The sequence below is a fragment of the Astatotilapia calliptera genome, chromosome 20, assembly GCF_900246225.1.
Source record: "Astatotilapia calliptera chromosome 20, fAstCal1.2, whole genome shotgun sequence".
NCBI classification, from domain to species: Eukaryota; Metazoa; Chordata; class Actinopteri; order Cichliformes; family Cichlidae; genus Astatotilapia; species Astatotilapia calliptera.
Genome location: NC_039321.1, coordinates 3,730,692 through 3,754,909, shown reverse-complemented (window position 1 = coordinate 3,754,909; position 24,218 = coordinate 3,730,692). Strand labels below are relative to the sequence as shown.

The 24,218-nt window shown below is 44.0% G+C and overlaps 1 protein-coding gene across 7 annotated transcripts; it reads right to left on the bottom strand.

Moving 5' to 3' along the window:
* Positions 1-1,499: 1,499 nt before the first annotated feature.
* On the bottom strand, positions 1,500-24,218 carry LOC113013601 (NLR family CARD domain-containing protein 3-like). Of its 7 annotated transcripts, none has more exons than XM_026154625.1 (10): positions 24,153-24,218; positions 23,706-23,846; positions 22,399-22,530; positions 21,098-21,171; positions 18,922-19,964; positions 13,230-14,017; positions 12,146-12,319; positions 11,421-11,594; positions 9,856-10,029; positions 1,500-2,577 (listed from the first exon to the last, which is right to left on the bottom strand). In XM_026154625.1, the coding sequence occupies exons 2-10, from the start codon at positions 23,819-23,821 to the stop codon at positions 2,544-2,546; spliced, it is 2,709 nt and encodes a 902-aa protein (XP_026010410.1). In that variant the 5' UTR covers positions 23,822-23,846; positions 24,153-24,218; the 3' UTR covers positions 1,500-2,543. The 7 variants fall into 7 exon arrangements, with proteins under 7 accessions (XP_026010410.1, XP_026010411.1, XP_026010416.1 ...); XM_026154626.1 differs by having other exon boundaries at positions 18,922-19,961; XM_026154631.1 differs by lacking the exon at positions 9,856-10,029.

The window sequence follows — 24,218 nt, the reverse complement described above, 5'->3', positions numbered from 1 at the left end:
ATTCTCAAAACACACACATATATGGACAATGAAGGTTTATATATAATCTGAGGCCCCCTAATGGTAGACTTCTGGTTTTACCACCAAAATGAATACTTTCATTTCTAACTGGTAAGTCAAGTGGCATAGTGAGTAAGCGAGCAGGTAGCGACTTGATTCTAATCATGTAGAAGTTAATAGTTAAACATTAATGTAGCTCCATCAGTGTGTGTCAGGGAGACCTTTGGTCCAGCTTGGTTGTACGTCTCTTTTCTTACTATCAAAGACAACAGGCCTAAATTTAACAGCCACTTAAACATTGCTATCAGAGTAATCTAAACTGGGTTAACCCTTAAAGGTCTTTACACTTTGGGTTGGTTGTAAATTTTATGAAAAGAAGCTAGCATGGAAGAAATATGATACCACTACGTCACATTTTTTTATTAGGTTTTGGGAAACCTGATTAAAAAGGATTTATAAAAGTCTAGCTCTTGCACATGACATATTTTTTTGTTTAGGTTCAATGCTTTTAGTAAATTCAACATGGATTCAAAAATCACTCAGATGTGCTTTATAATAGTAATAATAGTAATAACTTAGTTTAGCACCTTTTAAAAGACCCAAGAATGCTTTACAGAGGAGCAGAAGGTTTTGGTGAAGACGTGAGTTTGAGAAGTTTTTTGAAGGATTCCAGTGACGGAGCGTTGTGAAGCTGATATGGAAGAGTTGCAGAGGGTGGTGGCCTCCAGCCTGATGACTCTGTTCCCAAAGGTATGGAGGCTGGTGCGCGGGACAGAAAGCAGGCCCGTGGCTGAGGACCGTAGCATCCAAGACTGTGTGTATGGTTGCAGCAGATCAGAGAGATACTGAGGGATCAGGGTATTGAGGGGTTTGTAAGAGGATCTTGTAAGTAATGTATGACATGACAAGAGGACATTTACGAGGGTGGGGATGATATGTTCTCACAGCTGCCCTTCCCTGGGATGTGGGTACTTGCTGGTTCCGGGGCTTGTGGCTGGATGTTCTGGCACAGGCTTGTAGCTCATCTTTGTCGCCAGGGGTGGGAGGGCTCTGCCGGGTACTGGGCGGTACTTGTGGGCCTGGAGCCCTGGGACCCTGTACTGGGCTTGCACCAGGGAGGTCGGCCGCCCCTCACCTCTGGGACTCTCACCCTGTGGCCATGGGTGCCCCATCTAGGGCCTCCTTCCTTCTCCTCCTGGGTTGGGCGCGCACATGTTGCTGAGATGTGTGGCCTTGGGGCTTCAGTACTCTTGGGGGCTGCCTTAAGACATTGTCCTGCTATACCATATATAACTGAAATAAGATGAATAGAAATGAATAAATAAATACATAAAAGAAACACCTGAACAAGAGGAGCCTATAGAGAATTTATAGAGCTGATCTTGGAAAAATATGTTTGCATTCAGGTCGTAATTTTGATTGCAAACGCTGCCAAACAGGACAGGATTTCTTTTTTTTAGTCTTTAGCTATTTTAATAAGAGCAGTCTCAGTACTGTGGTGAGTTCTAAAGGGTTCAGTGAGCTCATAGAGGTTTATTAAACTTTCACATCGTTCCTTCACATTTTTATGCATCCAACAAATACTTTGCATTCAGAAATATTAATTACTGGAAGACTAAACAGGAACCTAATCCACTGACAGTAATGAAACTGTGCATGCAAGCAGTCTTTAACAATCAAGCAAGTTACTGTGTAAACATTAACTGCAGTTCTCAATTATGCCACAGTGTGGCGCTCTAACACAGAAAATCAAAGCCTACTCTAGTTTACACTGATTTGAGTGCCGTCTAAATGACTATAAACCTTGTGTCACCATAAGAAGTAATCAGAGGAGCAGTGCTGGTATGATTTTTTATACTCTATCAGGTTTATGAAAAACACAGGGATGATGGTATATTCATCAGGATTCACTGACTTACAGTATATATAATATATTGCTTACACAGATGAATGTTTTATTCTCTAAGACAAAGGCTGTGGCTCAAGTTTAAAAGAAAAGTTTGACATTTAAAAGTGTTAAAGCATAGCAAACCAGAAGAAAAGAAGTAAGCAGGTCCAAACAAGGACCCACCAGTCCATCATCTATAACCAGGACATCACAGAGAAATGAGTGTAACTAACTTCCAGTAAGGGTGGACTCTAATTTAAATACATTTTGAACAGATAAATATTTAATATACTTTCTAAGACAGTTCATCTTTTGTATAGACACATAGTCTGTCGTAGTTCTAAATATGCCTGCTCATTACAAGCAAGCTGAGGAAAAGAGAACAGAATCCCAGATTAGCAGGAGAAACAGTCATATGCACAGTTTAAGCACATATATGTGTTTGCATAATGTCTTTGAATAATTCTTATTGAGTCTGCACTTCTAAGGGCAGTTCACACTGAAACAGTCATTTGTACTTCTTTTGATTCCTCTAGAAGTCACTGCTGGTTGAAGTTTTTCTTCTAACTTCATGGCCGAGTCAGGGCATGCTAATGCACAAATTCCTGCTGCTGTTTAAAACTCTCCAGATCATCAGGGCAGAGCTCGTCATAGCTCAGCAGACAACTGTTACCGACAATTCGTGGGGGCTGTAGAGAGAAGAAATAACAGAGGTCATGAATTAGAGTTTACAAGAGTCATAAAAAAATATGATTACTGCATATCAGGCTCTGCGTGTAAAAACGAACAGTGACTAAGTGTAAGGATGATTCTCTGAAATAAGGGAAAGGAGTTTGCAGGCTTCTGTCTGACTGACTTTAAAGAAAAGAGAGAAAAAATCTAATTTGATTGTACAACTATCTGGTCAAAAAGACCCATGTATCTATATCCATATCTATATCTCTTCAAATGTCTTGGCTCCAACACTTCTTTACTTGCTTTAGAAATGAACAGAGGGCCTCTTCCTCCTGAACTCTTGCTCACTGTGTCAGAGTTTTAGCTACTTCTCAGCCTCCTTTAGTAATGATGATACTTGTAACAAATATGGTTACAGCTCTGGAGGCCAGGAGCTTCAAAGAGTAGTTGTCAAACAGCTAACAGATCATCTGCATAGGAATGACTTATTATAAGAGTTTCAGTCAGGTTTCAGAGCTCATCACAGCACAGAAACAGCTTTAGTGAAGGTTACAAATGATCTTCTCATGGCCTCTGACAGTGGACTCATCTCTGTGCTTGTCCTGCTAGACCTCAGTGAAGTGTTCGATACTGTTGACCATGATTTATTACCGTGATTAGAGCACGATGTAGGTATTACAGGTACTGCGCTGCAGTGGTTTGAATCATATCTATCTAACAGACTCCAATTTGTTCATGTAAATGGAGTCTGTTATACATTGCATTATACATGCTTCCCTTAAGCCAGGGGTCTGCAACCTTTAACACCCAAAGAGCCATTTGGACCTGGTTTCCACGCAAAAGAAAACACTGGGAGCCTCAAATACTTTTTGACATCTAAAATGAAGATAACTCTCGGAGCCGCAGGTTGCCGACCCCTGGGTTAAGCAGTATTATTAGAAGACATAGCATACAATTTCACAGCTATGTAGATGACAGCCAACTCTATCTGTCCATGAAGCCAGATAACACAAACCAATTAGTTAAACTGCAGGAATGTCTTAAAGACATAAAGACCTGGATGAAGTTTAATTTCCTGCTTCTAAATTTAGATTCAGATAAAACTGAGGTTACTGAATTCGGCCCTGAAAATCTTAGAAATATGGTATCTAACCGGACTCTTACTCTGGATGGCATTACCTCGGCCTCCAGCAACACTGTGAGGAATCGACTTTATATCCTTCAATGCACATAAACAAATTTGTAGGATTACTTTCTTTCAATTGCACAACATCTCTCAAAATATAAATATCCTGTCTCAGAGTGATGCTGAAAATTCCGAAAAGCCTTCAGTTAATCCAAAATACTTCAGCAAGAGTGCTGACCGGCAGAAGAAAGACAGACCATATTTCTCCTTAAAAACTGATCTTGAATAATCAGACCCCACCTTATCTTAAAGACCTCATTGTACCGTATCTTCCCAATAGAGCACTTTGCTCTCGATCTGCTGGTTTACTTGTGATTGCTAACACATTTAAAAATAAAATCGGAGCCAGAGCCTTCAGCTTTCAGGCTCCTCTTCTGTGGAACCAGCTCCCAGTTTGGATTCGGGAGACAGACACTATCTCTACTTTTAAGAGTAGGCTTAAAACATTTCTTTTTGATAAAAGCATATAGTTAGGGCTGGATCAGGTGACCCTGAATCCTCTGTTAGTTATTCTGCAATAGGTCCAGTGTTTCACCTTCACTCACTATGTGCTTATGCACCAATCTGCATTTAATCATTAGTTATGGTCTATGGCTCTTTTCCACAGTGTGTTTTTGTCCTGTCTTCCTCCACTAACTCTCAACCGGTCGCAGCAGAAGGCCTACCCTTCTTGAACTTGGTTCTGCCAGAGATTTCTTCCTTTTAAAGGGGAGTTTTTTTATTCCCACTGTCACTGAAGTGTTTGCTCATTGGGGATCATATGATTTTGGGGGTTTTCTAGGGTCTTTACTAGTGCTGTCAGCGTTATTCTCGTTAATACGACGTTAACGCCTTAACACAGCAAATTCCCGTTCGGCCCATGCCAGGGTTGCATGGCGCTAACACGTTAACACAGTGCAGCCCTCGCAAGCTTCAGTCTAATCTCGTCCTCTCAAAAAATGATGACTGTTAACAGCTGCCGCTTTACTGAGAAAAGCAGCCAGTGAGGGTTTATAGGAAACACTCGAAACACACTGGGCCCCAGTCTGGATGGGCCTGGGCCCCCTTTCCCTGGCGGGTCGCGGAGTATGGGAGTGCCTACTGGGGTCAGCGGGGGAGCTGGCCCCAGGGAGGGGTCACCTGCCCCTCCCTTCCTTCCCTCCCCATCTCCAGCTGCCTCCCTCTTCCCGCTCCACCACAACCACCCACACATGCAGGGCCTTGGAGTAGGGGTATGTCACCAGGGTGCAGAGGAGGCTACCCCCCCCCCCCCCTCTGTCCCCTTCTGGCTGCCTCTGCCTCAATTTTATCCCACAACTTAGACATTCACATTACTCACACTCTCATTACACATACATATAGGATCTTGGGGGTGGGCACGATACACGGAGTCCAAATTACCATCAGGGTGTACACCTCACCCCTGGCGTCGTTGCCCACCTCTCAATTTTGAATACACGTAGACATTGAGGGCTAGCAGGAGGGACCATGCGCTTACCTGCCGCTCTCTGGCAGGTACCTCCATGCCCTCCTGGGTTTTAAATGCACCTTAGAACACACATGCATCAACACTACAATGAGTGGGTGGAGGGAGGTTTGGAGTCTTCTCTCACCCCCGTTCTCTGCGGCCTGCTGGAGCGGGGGGGCTAGGAGGAGTTGGCCGTCCGACTGCGGTCTGGAGTGTGGGGCCTCCCTGCTGCTGCGGAGTCGGGGTGGTCTGCCTCTCCCCACCGCAGGGAAAAGGGTAACACCACCTGGGTCTGGGTGCAGTTCCCCCTCCAGGGGCAAGGGTACCTAGACCCGGTTCGTAGAGTACGCTTGGGGAGTGTGATCGTGTGTACAGCGTCTCTATATGTCTGTCTCCACGTTGGTTGAGTGTGGAGTAAGTGCATATGAGAGCATGAGGGTGGGAATGGATGTTTGTGTCTGTGTGTGCCTGTATGTCTGTGTCTATATGTCAGGTTGGGTATCAGACGCCACCTCTCTAGGGACATCAGAATCAGAATCAGAATACTTTATTGATCCCTGGGGGAAATTATTTTTTGTTACAGTGCTCCATTTTAAACCAACATTAAGACAAGACTGACAATACGCTAACTAAGAATAGTACAATATATACATATATATACATACATACATACATACATAAGTCACTTATAAATAAATATTTGGAAAAGAAACATGTGTAGTTGTAGCAGCAAACAGTGTGTTAAGTGGATGCGTTGTACAGGGAGATGGCCACAGGCAGGAAAGATTTCCTGTGTCGTTCAGTGGTGCTTTTCGGTAATCTCAGTCTCTCACTGAACGAGCTCCTGTGACTGACCAACATGTCATGGAGTGGGTGGGAGGTGTTATCCAACATTGTCTTTATCTTGGACAGCATCCGCCTCTCCGACACCACCTTGAGGGAGTCCAGCTCCATCCCCACAACATTGCTGGCCTTACGGATCAGTTTATTAAGTCTGTTGGCATCTGCGACCCTCAGCCTGCTCCCCCAGCATGCAACAGCATAGAGGATCGCACTGGCCACCACAGACTCATAGAAAATCCTCAGCATTTTCTGGCAGATGTTGAAGGACCTCAGTCGCCTCAAAAAATAGAGACGACTCTGGCCCTTCCTGTAAAGTGCTGTGGTGTTTTTAGCCCAGTCCAGTTTATTGTCAATGTGTACTCCAACGTATTTATAGTCCTCCACAATGTCAACACTGACCCCCTGGATTGAAACAGGGGTCAAGTGTTTCCTGGTCTTCCTGAAGTCCACGATCAGTTCCTTGGTCTTTGCCACGTTGAGCTGCAGATGATTCTGCTCACACCACGTGACAAAGGAGTCGACCACAGCCCGGTACTCTGTCTCATCATCCCTGCTGATGCATCCAACCACCGCAGAGTCATCAGAAAACTTCTGAAGATGGCAGGTCTCTGTGCAGTGGCTGAAGTCTGTGGTGTAGAGGGTGAAGAGGAAGGGGGAGAGGACAGTCCCCTGTGGTGCCCCTGTGTTGCTGATCACCTTGTCAGACACACACTGTGGGAGACGTACATATTGTGGTCTTCCTGTCAGGTAATCAACAATCCAGGACACCAGAGAAGCATCCACCTGCATCGCTGCTAACTTATCACCCAGGAGGGTCGGCCTGATGGTGTTGAAAGCACTGGAAAAGTCAAAAAACATGACCCTCACAGTGCTCGCCGGCTGGTCCAGATGGGTGTAGACACGATTGAGCAGGTAGATGATGGCGTCCTCTGTTCCGAGACGAGGCTGATAAGCGAACTGAAGGGGATCCAGATGTGGTCTTACTATGGGTCGCAGCTGGTCCAGGATGAGCCTTTCCAGGGTCTTCATGATGTGGGAGGTCAGTGCCACGGGCCTGTAATCCTGGGGGCCACTGGGACGAGGCGTCTTTGGTACAGGGACGAGGCATGATGTCTTCCACATCACCGGGACCCTCTGCAGACTCAGACTCAGCATAAACAGTTTATGAAAGACTCCACACAGCTGGGGGGCACAGGCCTTGAGGACAAGGGGACTCACTCCGTCTGGTCCAGCAGACTTGCCTGAGTGAAGTCTCCTCATTTGCATCTCAACCTGGTATTGAGTGAAGGTGATGGGTGGGGGAGGGGTGTCAGGAATCTCACAGGAGGCAACATGTGAAGAGAGAGGCTGGCACAGTGGTGTGGCTCTGGATTCCAGGCTGACTGCAGGTGAGGTTGTGGGGGTGGGAGCAGACACTGTGGTGTCGAATCTATTGAAAAACAGATTCAACTCGTCGGCTCTATTCTCACCTCCCTCAGCTCCCCTGCTGTTGGTTGGCCTGAATCCAGTGATGGTCTTCATGCCCCTCCACACCTCTCTCATGCTGTTCTGCTGGAGTTTCCACTCCAGCTTCCTCCTGTAATTGTCCTTAGCCTCTCTGATCTTGTCCTTTAGTAACACCTGGACCTTCCTCACCTCCTCTTTGTTGCCCCCTCTGAAAGCCCTCTTCTTGTTGTTGAGGAGGGCTTTGATGTCCTTAGTCACCCACGGCTTGTTATTTGGGTAACAATGAACAGTCTGAGCTGGAACAATGGAGTCGGTGCAGAAAGTTATGTAGTCTGTGATACACTCAGTAAGCCCATTGATGTCCTTGGCGTGAGGCTCACAGAGTGTTTCCCAGTCGGTCACCTCGAAACAGCCCTGTAGTTCCGCTATTGCCTCCTCTGACCACCTCCTAACAGTCCTGGTGGTCACAGGTTCCCTCCTCACAATTGGCACATAGCGGGGGGTGAGGTGAATCAGGTTATGATCTGACCTACCAAGTGGGGGGAGGGAGGAGGAGCTGTATGCATCCTTGACGTTAGCATACAGTAAGTCTAAAGTTTTCTCTCCCCTGGTGGGACAGTCCACATATTGTTTGAATGTTGGTAGTGTATTGTCCAGTGATACATGGTTGAAGTCACCCGAGATCACAATAAAGGCACTCGGGTGCTGAGTCTGTAGCCGAGCTATGGCAGAGTGGATAGTGTCACATGCAGCTGTGGGGTTAGCAGAGGGGGGAACATAAACAGCCACCAAGATGACGTGAGAGAATTCCCTGGGTAAATAATACGGCCTGAGTCCAACAGCACACAGTTCAGTGTCCGGGCAACAAATCCTTTCTTTGATTGTTATGTTGGCAGGGTTACACCACCGGTTGTTAACTAAAACAGCAAGCCCACCTCCTTTACGCTTACCGCTAGCGATGCTGTCCCTGTCCGCCCGAACAGTGTGGAAGCCTTCCACGGAAGCATTCTCATCGGGAATGACCTGGTGCAGCCATGATTCGGTGAAACACATCAGGCTACACTCTCGGTATTCCCTCTGACTCCGTACCAGTGCTGAGAGCTCGTCGATTTTACTTGCCAACGATCGCACATTTCCCATCACGATAGACGGCAGACACAGTTTAAACCTCCTCCTCGCTTCGAGCCTCCGCTGTCTCACCGTCACCTTTTTTCTTCTCTTCTGTCCTTGACCTCTGCATCCCCGATGTGTTTTCCTCCAAATTTCAGCTGGTACTTCTGCGGGCACTTCTGCGGGCCTGGCCAGCGAGCCGGCCGGCATCAGGGCGATCAGCTGATCTCTGGAGTAAACAGTCCGTGCGTGTAGGAGATGTGCCGCGGTCCCGTTCCATGATAAAAGTAACAGTTCCACGGCCACCAGAAGAACAAAAACTCTCTCAATCCACATGATTGAGTAAGAGATAGAAAACGGAGGAAAATACAAGTCAGAAAAAAAAAGAATACGTAAGAAAAAAGAGCTAAACTAAGAGAAAAGCAGGAGCGACTGTAACAGGCTGCACGCTGGTTGGCGCATGCGCACTTTTGCGCATCTCAGGCCCTCCAAGGTTTGGAGGCTTATCTCCACCCACCACCACTTCCCCTGCCAGTGGCGGACTCCCTCAGGTATCGGTGCGTTGGTGGTTCTTTGTGTCTGGGGGTGGGCATCCGGGTACATACCGGCTCACTCCTTGGCGGCCGCTTATCGGGGCCTGGAGCCTGGGGCTCGCTCGGGCCACTTCGGAGGTGGGGTGCCCCCGGCCTCTCGGCCTGGGGCTCGGTCACTCAGGCACGGCTGGCTGCCGACGGAGCTCACGGGCGCGTCACTGCAACTCCCCCTGGCTTCTTCTCCGCGGCTGCTGAGTGAGCCCTCATCTGGGACTCTCCTCAGCTCTTACTGGGACAGTGGCGCGGCTGCCCCTCTGTTGGTCTTCCTTGGTCTCTTGTGTTCTGGGAGCCTCTGGATGTCTGGAGCTTTGATCTCCTCCATACCTGCTTCATACCCTGGAGGACGGGGCTGTGGCTCCCCACACCCTCTAGCAGATCATTACATGGAGAAACCTTTGGAATGCAAGCATGCTGATCCACACAGGTATGCACACAGGTGTACACACGGGTATTCACAGACGCGGACTACAGCTTTCTTGGCTGCTGCCTCAAAGCACATTGGCCTTGGCCTTAAGACAACAATTCTGATGGCTAAAGATCCAAACGGGACACAAAAAAAAAAAAAAAAAAAAAAAAAAAGGAAACACTCGATCTTTGCTCCGATACCAACTGTGTATTATACAGTAGTGCTAAAAGCAGCATTGACTCAATGCAACTTCCTACTTACCACAGATTCTCCAGTCTGTAATTTGAATTATTCACAAGATTCACCAGCTGAATCATATCTGAATCCTGCAGGCCGTTTCTACTCAGGTCCAGCTCTCTCAGGTGGTAGGGGTTTAACTTCAGCGCTGAGCACAGAAAAGTACAACTGGCCTTTGACAAAGAGCACTCCCTTAGTCTGAATAAAGAATAAAATAAAAAGACAATGTTTCTGTTTTAAATATTTCATATAAATAATCAAACATAATAAGTAAAAAAAGAGCTGTTATTATTACTAATCAAATCTTGCTATTTCTGCTGCACAACAAAGACATAATAAAATCAGCTCTCATACACTGCCAGCTCAAGCAGTGACTTCATTTACATGCAGTTGTGCTCAGCAAAAAACATATGCACACCCATTTAACTGCCTGTTAACACTGATTTGCGTAATGCCTAATGGCAGTAACTCAATGCATTTAGGCATGTGGGCATGGTTAAGACAACCTACCTACTTAAGTTCAAATCAAGCAACAAGTGATTTTGAGCATATCAGGATTATTTGAACCACACAGGTGGTTCTGAGTGTTTTAGAAACTACTGATCTGATTTACCCACAAACCATCTTTAGGGTTTACAGAGAATAGACACAAAAGCAACAAGTTCTCTTTATTTTTTTTATTTTTATTTTTTTTTGCCTGTCCCATTTGGTTCTTTAGCCATCAGAATTGTTGTCTGAAGACCAACAAGGATACCCAATGGATTTACTTTGCCAAATGGATCATCGTGGCATTGCCGTATTGGTCCATTTGATCGACCTTTGTTTTTATTATTTATTATATTTTATTTTCAGATGTTACAGACGGGACAGACATGAGTGAGGGATAGGAAAGGGAGAAAGAAAGGGGAAGGAAAAGAAAAACAGAAGGGGAGAGGGACAGTGAGAAAGGGGGGGAGAAAAAAAATCTCCTGGATCACCTGTTGAGAGAAGAAGAATAGAAAACAAGAAAAAAACAACAACAAAGCAACATACTAAACACAACACCATCGCATTAATCTAGCTAAGTGTAAACAGCAGTAAATACTAAATATTCAATGTTGTTGTGCAGCACGCAGGACAGACAGCGCACAATGTGCTTTGAAGTAGCAGCCAAGAAAGGTGTAATTTAAGTCCACGAGCAGTGAACACCCGTGTGCATAGCAACAAGTTCTCTGAGTGAAAATCTCTTATTGATGCAAGAGGGAAAATGGCCGAACTGTTTTGGGCCTCTAAATGCACAACATGTTGAACCTTAAAGCAGAAGAACACAGTGGGTGCCACATGTAGCAGCTAACAACATGAAAGGGTTGGGGACCACCAAAAGTGGACAATAGAAGAGCTGAAAAACAATTGCCTTGTCTAATGTGTCTCGATTTCTGCTGCAACATTCTAAAGGCAGTCAGAATTTGGCATAAACAAACTGCAGATCCGTTGTGTCTTGTATTAGGGACAGATAAAACAAGATATTTGAACATGACTTTTTGTGAATTGAACCTGTAAGATCATCATTACATTCTGAAAACACAGTTTAATATGAAAACACAGCTGACCTCAGAGTTTCCAGTTGACAGGGTCGACACTCCAGAAAACCACACAACTGCTTTACTCCAGAATCCTGCAGCTTGTTGTAACTCAGATCCAGATGTCTCAAGCGGGAGGGGTTGGACTTCAGAGCTGAGCTCAGAGTAGCACAGCTAATCTCTGACAATCCACAGTGCCACAGTCTGAATAACAAAAGAAGAAAGAAAAAGACAGATACAATTATTTCTGACCTAATGACATGTTGACAGGTTTTAAACGTAGTGCCACATCACTTTATAGTATGTAATGCACAGATATAAAACTAATTCAGGGAAAAGGTATCATAAAAAAAATCACTAACTGAAATAACGACTTAGCATTTCTCTAATGATGGTTTTGTATCTTGCAGGCATTCAGTGATGATTAGATTGGATTACTTAGATAGGAGGAATTAAAAAATCAATGTAGGATCGGTTAACCCTAGCAGGTATGATTACTAAGCTTTGGCTAAAATTTCACTGGTACATGCTTCCAAACAATCCCCCCCCCCCCCATTAAGAGCAGTCTGTTACATATTTTAGCTAGTCTGAAATGGTACACTTTCTAAGCACAGAAAAGGATACTAACCAAAGCAAGGTTTCACTTTGTGTACTTTTTATGTACTTTTTTGGTTGTTTTGGAAAATCCTGAAAATGTATATCCAAATTTATAAAGTAAATGTATTAAAAACAACAACAACGGTCAGGGTACTGACTTCAGGGTCTTCAGTCTGCAGTTTGGACTCTCCAGTCCTACAGAGAGCAGTTTCAGTCCCGAGTCCTCCAGCTCATTGAAGGTCAGATCTAACTCTATCAGATGGGAGGGATTGGACTTCAGGGCTGAGGCCAAGACTTCACAGTGAGTCTTTGAAATTCCACAGTCAGAAAGTCTGTGATAAGACAAATTTGCAAAAGACATTATCATGGAAGAAGATACTACATATTTATTTTTGCTTTTGCATTTAACATCAAAACAGTTGAGCAGATCTTGTTCAATCAGGGAACCCATCAGCGAAAAGCCTTTTGGGAACAACAGCCAATTTGGGGGCTTTCCAGTGTAGCTAGCTGATATCTAGACCAAGAAGCATTCTGAGTAGAGATGTCAAGACTTTTGATCATCCAGGGCACCTCTTTCAATTTAACAGCTGCTCTGAAAGAAAGCCCAGCCACACCTCATAGAAAAATCATTGCTACCACTTGTATCTGCAACATCATCCATTCAGTCCGAGCTTGTGACCATAGGTGAGAGTAGGAATGAGAGTAGGATGCGGCAGCGTGTGCTGCACTGACCGCCAGCTAGAGTGAATGGCCCAAAATTTGTGTTGCGCTGACTACTGCACTCGACTTGTATGTCATTTTTTTGTGCTCACTCTATGTGTACCAGATGTGCCTGCTCTGTGTCATTTCAAAACATTTATCTCTCATCCATAAAAGGCAAAACATTGTAAGTATCCCAACTAGAGAAGAGTATGTCGTTTCCACAACAGTGCTTTCCTCCACATAGCTTGAGTAAGTCACTCCATTGAGTGACTTACTCAAGGGCTCCAGGAGGTCCCTATATATGTATGTAAACATGTGTCATGGAGTTCCTCGTTCATTGTGTGGTTGAGGTTAGTGTGACTGTAGGTTTCGTTTCTCTTGGTTGTGCAAAGGTATGTCATAGCATATAGCGGTTAAAGTTCAGCTGGGTTGAACTTTGACCACAGCATGTGCGAGTACTCTTGTGCAACAGAAAAGAATGGGTTTTGGAGTACAGAGCTGCACATGCCGCGTCTTATGTGAAAGGGCCTTTAGACTTACAGAGCCTTTCTGCAGTTCCTCACAGCTGGGATCAGTCTCTGTCGCCCTGCCTCTGAAGTGTTGTACTTGTTCAGGTCCAATTCATCCAGAACTTCTGACATTTGCAGCATGTAGGCCAGAGCTGAGCAGTGGATTTCATAGAGTCTCTTCTCTGATCTGTTCTCTGAGTTAAGGAACTCTTGGATCTCCTGATGTACTGAGAGGTCATTCATCTCCATCAGACAGTGGAAAATGTTAATGCTTCTGTCGGGAGATATTTTATCGCTGTTCATCTTCTTCAGGTTGTTTATAATTCTCTTGATGATTTGTGGACTATTTTGCAAATGACCCAGTAAGCTTCCTAAAAGTCTGTGGTTGGACTCCACACTAAGGCCATGAAGGAAGCGAACAAACAGGTCCAGGTGTCCATTTTTACTTTGCAAAGATTTCTCCATGGCTCTGCTCAGAAAGACATCCAGAGATGGGATGGAACAATTAATATTTCCAGATTGATTAGAGGTTTTCTCAAGAAAAGACTTTATATTTATAAAATCCTGCAGAACATCAGTATTTTTATTAGTGAAACAGTGGAACATATAAACGGCAGCTAGAAACTCCTGAATGCTCAGATGAACAAAGCAGTAGACTGGTTTCTGAAAGATCACACACTCTCTTTTGAAAATCTCTGTACAAAGTCCTGAGTTCACCGAGGCCTCTGTGACATCCACACCATACTGCTCCAGGTCTTCTTGGTAGAACATGAGGTTTCCTTTTTCCAAATGTTCAAATGCCAGCCTCCCGAGCTTTAACACTGGAATTCCCAGCTTCTACCGTTCTACCTTTAAAAGCCGGAGAGCAGTCAAGTCAAGAAGGCTTCTACCTGAGACCCCCGCGGAGTCATCATTTTGCGTTTCTACCTTTAAAAGCCGGAGAGCAGTCAAATGCTGGAAGTGGAAGCTAAATTGGCTAGTCATTCATATGTATATTGGGTCGTTACCTAGGAATTCTGGAGGGAGGGGATTGGGGGAGAAATCAACACACATGAGTCTAGGTCCTTTGTTGCTGACATTTATTGATAAAAACAGTAGTTTCATTTCATGTTATTTCCTTTTTCATTTCAAGCAAGGAAGTGGATGTAGTTAGTAAGTAAGATATTTCAGACATTATTCTGACACAGAGGAGGAGATACTGGAATTATAATTAGTATCTATGCATGCATTTGTGATTTTGTTTGACCTTCCCATTGCTCACAATTTGAATTTGTTCACACTGCAGATGAGTGTCTCAGTCCCCAAACAAGCTCTCTTTTTCGGTGGAGAAGCAGTCTCCTCATCCGCAGTGAGTGTGGAGAAATCAACACACATGAGTCTAGGTCCTTTGTTGCTGACATTTATTGATAAAAACAGTAGTTTCATTTCATGTTATTTCCTTTTTCATTTCAAGCAAGGAAGTGGATGTAGTTAGTAAGTAAGATATTTCAGACATTATTCTGACACAGAGGAGGAGATACTGGAATTATAATTAGTATCTATGCATGCATTTGTGATTTTGTTTGACCTTCCCATTGCTCACAATTTGAATTTGTTCACACTGCAGATGAGTGTCTCAGTCCCCAAACAAGCTCTCTTTTTCGGTGGAGAAGCAGTCTCCTCATCCGCAGTGAGTGTGGAGAAATCAACACACATGAGTCTAGGTCCTTTGTTGCTGACATTTATTGATAAAAACAGTAGTTTCATTTCATGTTATTTCCTTTTTCATTTCAAGCAAGGAAGTGGATGTAGTTAGTAAGTAAGATATTTCAGACATTATTCTGACACAGAGGAGGAGATACTGGAATTATAATTAGTATCTATGCATGCATTTGTGATTTTGTTTGACCTTCCCATTGCTCACAATTTGAATTTGTTCACACTGCAGATGAGTGTCTCAGTCCCCAAACAAGCTCTCTTTTTCGGTGGAGAAGCAGTCTCCTCATCCGCAGTGAGTGTGGAGAAATCAACACACATGAGTCTAGGTCCTTTGTTGCTGACATTTATTGATAAAAACAGTAGTTTCATTTCATGTTATTTCCTTTTTCATTTCAAGCAAGGAAGTGGATGTAGTTAGTAAGTAAGATATTTCAGACATTATTCTGACACAGAGGAGGAGATACTGGAATTATAATTAGTATCTATGCATGCATTTGTGATTTTGTTTGACCTTCCCATTGCTTACAGTACAAAAAACCAACCATTTGTACACATATGTACTAATAATAATAAAAAGTGAGTGCAACACTGCAACCCATCACCCCGTCGTTCAGTGGTCGTTGATCAGTGGTCCATTGTGGCACCATTCAGAGCACTGGTACAATAGTACCAGCAAGATATGGGAAGACATTGCAAATGTACTTGGATTTTAGGTTGCAAGCCACCCAAAACTTGATCCCAAACTTGTCAGGCTTACTTGCAATATACTGCAGGAAACCCGTCACCCCGTCGTTCTGTGGTCCATTGTGGCACCACTGATCAACGACCACTGAACGACGGGGGTGTGACCCCGCTGATCAGTGTGACCTGACCCCACTGATCAATTGTGATCAAGGGTATATATATGATACAATCTCACTGCACTTAGCCTAACCCTTCATTGCCCTGAAGAATCCTGTGGTGTACGGACCTCCTCTCCAAGGAAAGAAAATGCAGAGAAGACTCACCACCCAGCAGGCGTTGGAAATGATCCTGGCGGAAGTCGACCCTTGTGACTCGGATGGAGAAGACCTAGAAGTTCAGCCGGATTCGGACTCAGAGCTGTCTGATCAGTCTTCCGGTTAGTTTCATTTCATGTTATTTCCTTTTTCATTTCAAGCAAGGAAGTGGATGTAGTTAGTAAGTAAGATATTTCAGACATTATTCTGACACAGAGGAGGAGATACTGGAATTATAATTAGTATCTATGCATGCATTTGTGATTTTGTTTGACCTTCCCATTGCTCACAATTTGAATTTGTTCACACTGCAGATGAGGAGACTGCTTCTCCACCGAAAAAGAGAGCTTGTTTGGGGACTGAGACAGCGAAAGATGGCACAGTGTGGCGTGAAGAACATGTGGGGACCCGTCTCCCTTTCACCCCTATAGAACCGTACGCTGCAGATGGAGAGCCAACGGCTAAGGCCAGGAGAAGTATCTTGAGTCGCCTTCAGAGCTTCCTGTGTTTCATCACTCTTGACATGCTTCGTAGCATTCAAGAATGGACTATTCAACATGCACAGCAAACGGAGCATGTTTGTTGGTTCATGGACCTCCCTGAACTAATGGCATTTATTGCTATTGTCATCTTGCGGGGGGTTTACAGGGTTCCATCTGTAAATGACTGCTGGTCAGCAAACCTGGGAAACCCACAGATAATTGGAACTATGGCACGAAACCGCTTCCAAGACATCATGCAACACCTACGCTTTGATGACAAGTCCACCCGCTGTGATCGAGCAAAGACTGATAAGTTCGCAGCAATTTCCAGTGTGTGGGGATCATTTGTCACCAACTGCATCACGTGCTACAACCCTGGTCTACATATCACCGTTGATGAACAGCTTTTCCCATCAAAAACTCGGTGCAGTTTCCTGCAGTATATTGCCAGTAAACCGGACAAGTTTGGGATCAAGTTTTGGGTGGCTTGCGACCTAAAATCCAAGTACATTTGCAATGTCTTCCCATATCTTGGCAAGGACCCCAATCGTCCCACTGGGGAGAGACTTTCCGAAAATGTAGTTATGAGGCTGATGGAACCATTCCTGGACAAGGGCAGAAATGTTACCACTGACAATTTTTTCACATCGCTTTCACTTGCGCAAAAACTTCTTAGACGGAAAACCACCATCCTCGGCACAGTCAACAAGATTCGCAGGGAAATTCCTCAATCCACTAGACAGACAGATCGCAATGAATTCACCACTCAGGTATGTTGCAGGTCTTTTGTGGTTCTATGTTTATGTGTTTCATTGTGTGTAAAAGGGCTATGGAATTAACAATTTATCTTATTTCTTAGGTGTTTTCAACCTCTGCTGCCACGCTGACGGCGTATGCGGCCAAACGGAAGAAGACAGTATATATTCTTAGCAGCATGCACAGCGTGGTTCAGACCGAAAACACTACCAAAAGGAAGCCAAACACTGTCACCCTTTACAACAAGACAAAGTGTGGCGTGGATGTGATGGACCAGATGGTTCGGGAGTACACTGTCCGCAAAGGAACACGGCGCTGGCCAGTTGCCGTGTTTTATAACATGATTGACATGGCAGCACTGAATGCACATGTGCTGTATCAAGAATGCACCGGGACGAAGGAAAGACGGGTGGACTTCCTGGTAGCCCTTGCAACCGAATTGGCTCACTCTCATGTAGCTGCGAAGAAGGAAAGAAAAGAACAGTTGCTTCGGACACAACCCTCCACACCGAGCCCTGGAAAAAGGGCCACGTGTCAGGTCAAACACAGATGCAAAAAAAATCAGGCCACTGTGCGATGTGTTCACTGCTACAGGTACACATGTGGTAAATGCAGGCGACAGATACCGTGGCAGTGCCAGGATTGTGAGTGATTGCTGAAAATGTTGTAATGTACTCACTCAATTTTTGTTATTATTTGTAAACATGTGTACAAACGGTTGGTTTTTTTTCTATTTTCATCAATAAATGTCAGCAACAAAGGACCTACATGTGTGTTGAGTTCTCCCTAAGATGGCATACTGAAACACTCCAAGTGTTTGCAAGTAAACCTGACAAGTTTGGGATCAAGTTTTGGGTGGCTTGCAACCTAAAATCCAAGTACATTTGCAATGTCTTCCCATATCTTGCTGGTACTATTGTACCAGTGCTCTGAATGGTGCCACAATGGACCACTGATCAACGACCACTGAACGACGGGGTGACGGGTTGCAGTGTTGCACTCACTTTTTATTATTATTAGTACATATGTGTACAAATGGTTGGTTTTTTGTACTGTAAGCAATGGGAAGGTCAAACAAAATCACAAATGCATGCATAGATACTAATTATAATTCCAGTATCTCCTCCTCTGTGTCAGAATAATGTCTGAAATATCTTACTTACTAACTACATCCACTTCCTTGCTTGAAATGAAAAAGGAAATAACATGAAATGAAACTACTGTTTTTATCAATAAATGTCAGCAACAAAGGACCTAGACTCATGTGTGTTGATTTCTCCACACTCACTGCGGATGAGGAGACTGCTTCTCCACCGAAAAAGAGAGCTTGTTTGGGGACTGAGACACTCATCTGCAGTGTGAACAAATTCAAATTGTGAGCAATGGGAAGGTCAAACAAAATCACAAATGCATGCATAGATACTAATTATAATTCCAGTATCTCCTCCTCTGTGTCAGAATAATGTCTGAAATATCTTACTTACTAACTACATCCACTTCCTTGCTTGAAATGAAAAAGGAAATAACATGAAATGAAACTACTGTTTTTATCAATAAATGTCAGCAACAAAGGACCTAGACTCATGTGTGTTGATTTCTCCCCCAATCCCCTCCCTCCAGAATTCCTAGGTAACGACCCAATATACATATGAATGACTAGCCAATTTAGCTTCCACTTCCAGCATTTGACTGCTCTCCGGCTTTTAAAGGTAGAAACGCAAAATGATGACTCCGCGGGGGTCTAAGGTACTACCCCGAAATGACTGCTCTCCGGGGGTGTAAGTGTTAAAAGACCTTTCTTGTCAGCCTCCATCAGCTCTTCTGGACTTGCTTCTTCTCCCTCATGGTACTTTTGAATCTTCCTTTTTGTTTGTACCAACAGGAAGTGTGAGTACATGTCGGTCATGGTCTTGGGCAGCTCTTCTCTCTGCCCTCCAGTCAGCATGTGCTCCAGAACTGTAGCAGTGATCCAACAGAAGACTGGGATTCCACACATGATGTGGAGGCTCCTGGATGACTTGATGTGGGAAATAATTTTGCCGGACAGCTCTTCATCACTGAATCTCTTCTTAAAGTACTCCTCTTTCTGAGCATCAGTGAAACCTCGCACTTCGGTGACACGGTCAACACGTGTAGGAGAGATATGATTGGCCGCTGCTGGTCGGGAAGTTATCCAGATGAGAGCCATAGGAAGCAGTCTGCCTTCAATGAGGTTTGTCAGCAGATTCGTGACCGTTGACTTCTGTGTGACATCAGACATGACGTCCCTCTTAGTGAAATCCAGTAAAAGTCTGCTTTCATCCAGACCATCAAATATAAACAAAAGTTTACAGACAGCCAGCTTCTCTGCTGTGACCTTCTGTAATGTTGGATGGAAAACCTGGAGCAGCTCCAGGAGACTATACTGCACATCTCTGATCAGGTTCAGCTCCCTGAATGAAAGCAGAACCACCACACTGATGTCTTGGTTTTCCAAACCTTCTGCCCAGTCCAGAGTGAACTTCTGCACTGAGAAGGTTTTTCCAACGCCAGCAACACCGTAGGTCAGAACCACTTTGATTTGCATTTGTTGTTCGGGTAAGGCTTTAAAGATGTCACAACACTTAATTGGAGCATCATGGAGGGTCTTCTTGTTTGAAGCTCTCTCAAGTTGACTCACTTCATGTTGGGTATTAACCTCCTCACTCTGTCCCTCTGTGATGTAGAGCTCAGTGTAGATTGCGTTGAGGAGAGTTTCACCTCCTGTTTTATCAGTTCCCTCAGTCACAGATTGACATCGCATCTTCAAACAGACTTTATGTTCATCGAAAACTTCCTGAAGGCCATCATCTACTGAAAGACAATAAAGACAATAAAACAAAATTTATATATAGTTTTTTTACATATATTTAACATTTAACATACACTCAACAAAAATATAAACGCAACACCTTTGTTACTGCTCCCATTCCCCATGGGATGGACGTAGAGACCTAAAATTCATTCCAGATACACAATATAACCATCCCTCCCAAACAGTGGTCACAAATCAGTCCAAATGTGTGGTAGTGGGCACATCTGCTATATTGAGATAATCCATCCCACCTCACAGGTGTGCCACATCAGGATGCTGATCTGACATCATGAGTAGTGCACAGGTGTACCTCAGACTGCCCACAACAAAAGGCCACCCTGGAATGTGCAGTTTTGTCTCACAGCAAAATGCCACAGATGCCACAAGCAATGAGGGAGCGTGCAACTGGCATGCTGACAGCAGGAATGTCAACCAGATCTGTCGCCCGTGCATTGAATGTTCATTTCTCAACCATAAGCCGTCTCCACAGGCATTTCAGAGAATATGGCAGCCAATTGTTCCAGCAGCTGTCTGAGTGGCTGGTCTCAGACGATCTTGGAGGTGAACCTGCTGGATGTGGAGGTCCTGGGCTGGTGTGGTTACACGAGGTCTGCGGTTGTGAGGCCGGTTGGATGTGCTGCCATATTCTCTGAAACGCCTGTGGAGACGGCTTATGGTTGAGAAATGAACATTCAATGCACGGGCGACAGATCTGGTTGACATTCCTGCTGTCAGCATGCCAATTGCACGCTCCCTCATTGCTTGTGGCATCTGTGGCATTTTGCTGTGAGACAAAACTGCACATTCCAGGGTGGCCTTTTGTTGTGGGCAGTCTGAGGTACACCTGTGCACTACTCATGATGTCAGATCAGCATCCTGATGTGGCACACCTGTGAGGTGGGATGGATTATCTCAATATAGCAGATGTGCCCACTACCACACATTTGGACTGATTTGTGACCACTGTTTGGGAGGGATGGTTATATTGTGTATCTGGAATGAATTTTAGGTCTCTACGTCCATCCCATGGGGAATGGGAGCAGTAACAAAGGTGTTGCGTTTATATTTTTGTTGAGTGTATATTGCTTAGTTTTTTTAATGACTCCATCAGCAAACAGATGCTCAATTTTACTTTGCACACAGCTGCTCCTACTGGCTGTCCAAAATTCAGAACTGGACACGGGCTCCTGCACACACTTGTTCTTTCTGTGGATAGAAAGGGAAACTTATTCTGGCCATGTGGCGAAACATGAAGTTAATTAAGTTGAAAGTCTCAGTATGGTCTATTACTAAGTCAATGCTCTTTCTTTACTTATCAAGCAATAATCATTTCCTTTTACACCATCAGAACTTATATTAATCCAAAACACGAGTTCTCAGCACCCTGTCGACACATCTGTTTACAAGGAAGAGGGTTTATCATGACAGTATTTTCCTGATATCTGCTTTTCGGTCTCTTCCTGAGGACTCTACTACCAAGCAGCATTTTGTCCAGCTGTGAAGGTGGTTCACTTCTTACCGAGGTAAATCGCCATGGTAACCTATCCTGTTACGTTCAAGATTGGAGATTAACTGGTATAAAATAATCCCCTACTGACCAATCGATTAACCAGAAATTAACATCACCATTTCTAGAAGATCTCTCAGACCTCTATGGGGAGAGTTGGAGGGTCTAAGTCAGTAGTGGGGAAACTCCAGGCCTCAAGTGCCTGCGGGGTGGGGATGTATCCTTCATCCAACACAGCTGATTTAAATGGCTAAATTACTTCCTCAACATGTCTTGAAGTTCTCCAGAGGCCTGGTAATGAACTAATCAGTTGATCCGGGTGTGTTGACCCAGGGTGAGATCTAAAACCTGCAGGACACTGGCCCTGGTTTAAAGTTTTTCAGTTAGTTTTTGTATTTCCCTGATCTATCTGGGATGGAGTTTACATGTTCTATCAGTGTTTGTGTGGGTTCACTCCAGAAACTCTGGCTTCTTCCCACAGTCCAAAGGCATGCAGTAAGTGGAGTTAGGTTATTACTTATACGTGTGAATGTGAGTACGAATGGTACTTCCAATTTACAGGCTAGCATGGTAAATTGGAAAACTGCACTCAAATAAATGAGTATTTTTATGCTTCACATTGTCAATACCATGCCTGAAACCCAAAAAGTGTGCTAGTTAGATATATTTTTTTTAAAAGTCTTTACCCTACATTTACTTTGTGGGTATCTGGTCACCCTAGTCCCTGGGTGGAGTCCCTACCTATGCAGAGGTATCAGGTAGTTGTGGTATTTAACAAAAACAATTAAAAAAAAATTATTACATATGAATTGCAGGGAAAAAACAAAAACAAAAAACAGGAAGATCAACATTATTCTACAACTAAAGACACTACCACTGATTCTGGCTCATTTTCAGGTCAGTGTAAAACAGAAACCGCCTCTTACTTTGTGTCTGAGAGTCCCGGTTCATTACTGAAGTTTGGAGGACGACCTTTGGACCAGTCACTGGCCATAGACATACAGCTGGGCACGAGGGACGATGTTCCATCCTCCTCTTCCTCCAAATTATTGTTTCCCCTAATGAGGATCAACAATACATAACAAATATCGATTTTTTAATTTAAATTTTTTGTTTTCTGTTGGTACCAAACATTTTCACAACAGCATTATTGTTCTATAAGAATTAATCCTGCTCCTCACATACAAGGTCTTAAATAATCAGGCCCCATACCCTGAATCCTCCCTTAGTTATGCTGAAGTAGGTGTAGGCTGCTGGGGGATTCCCATGATACAGTATTTCTTCTTCAGTCATGTTTCTCATTCACTCATGTGTTAATAGACCTCTCTGCACTGAATCATACTTGTTATTAATCTCTGTCTCTCTTCCACAGCATGTCTTTATCCCGTTTTCCTTCTCCCACCCCAACCGGTCGCAGCAGATGGCCCCGCCCCTCCCTGAGCCTGGTTCTGTCGGAGGTTTCTTCCTGTTAAAAGGGAGTTTTTCCTTCCTACTGTCGCCAAAGTGCTTGCTCATAGGGGGTCATATGACTGTTGGGTTTTTCTCTGTATGTATTATTGTAGGGTCTACCTTACAATATAAAGCGCGTTGAGGTGACTGTTGTGGTGATTTGGCGCTGTGTAAATCAAATTGAATTGAATTGAATATCTGATCCTGAAACAGGACACTTTCCGCTGACCTCATAAGAAGTTTGTACGTACACTACGTTTGAAATCTGTTTTTATATTTCATTTTTACTCTGAAACCCTTAAACAACACCAAGTCTGCTGCTGACACAACAGAAATGAAAACTGTCAGGAGCGGATTATGTTCCGACTTTCACAACACGTTTTCTCTGAGTCTTTCATTTAAAGATTGTTTTAAGTGTATTATAGATTCTATGCTGGGAAATAAACGTTATATGTACAGTTTGCTGTTTGATTTTACTGTTACTTTTTCTGTGTTCTTTATAGGTTTATCCTTCACATCATCAATACCATGCCTGAAACCCAAAAAGTGTATTAGTAAGATTTTTTTTTAAGTCTTTACCCTACATTTAGTTTGTGGGTATCTGGTCACCCTAGTCCCTGGGTGGAGTCCCTAACTATGCAGAGGTATCAGGTAGTTTTGGTATTTAACAAAAACAATAAAAACAAAACAAAAACCGGAAGAACAACATTATTCTACAACTAAAGACACTACCACTGACTCTGGCTCATTTTCAGGTCAGTGTAAAGTAGAAACAGCCTCTTACTTTGTGTCTGAGGGTCCCGGTTCATTACTGAAGTTTGGGGGACGACCTTTGGACCAGTCACTGGCCATAGACACAGGAGACGGTGTTCTGTCCTCCTCTTCCTCCAAATTATTCATCTTCAAGCACTTGTAAACAACAATTCTGCAAACGCACAACGTGAGAATGAAGACAGGTTTGTTCAAAAGTCACCCAAGAACTCTCTCTCTCTTACTCTCTCCTTATTGTCCACGTTTGCTCTGTCGGCTGTTTCAACATGTACACAAGTACGTATAAGTATACGAAGCGCCTCGAGGCGACTTTTGTTGTGATTTGGCGCTATATAAATAAAATTGAATTGAATTACGTGGATCACCCGAAAACAGGAAAGACCATCGATTACATGATTGTTAAAGAGACGCGAGAGCACCGCACATGTTAAACACAGCTTACGGCAGAAGTGATCTTTACCTGGATTTTATGTTAAGTTCAACAAACCGCAACACCCGCTGGTTTCACTTTCTGTTTTACAGCTTC

Bases quoted from the DNA above. Each gene is read 5' to 3' on its own strand.
- LOC113013601 (XM_026154625.1), bottom strand. From the start codon at position 23,821: ATGAATAATTTGGAGGAAGAGGAGGACAGAACACCGTCTCCTGTGTCT. The intron at 14,018-18,921 runs TTAACACTTACA...GGAATTCCAGTG, and splicing joins AGGCTGACAAGAAAGGTCTT to TTAAAGCTCGGGAGGCTGGC. The intron at 2,578-9,855 runs GTAAGTAGGAAG...TTCTCTCTACAG, and splicing joins TACAGACTGGAGAATCTGTG to CCCCCACGAATTGTCGGTAA.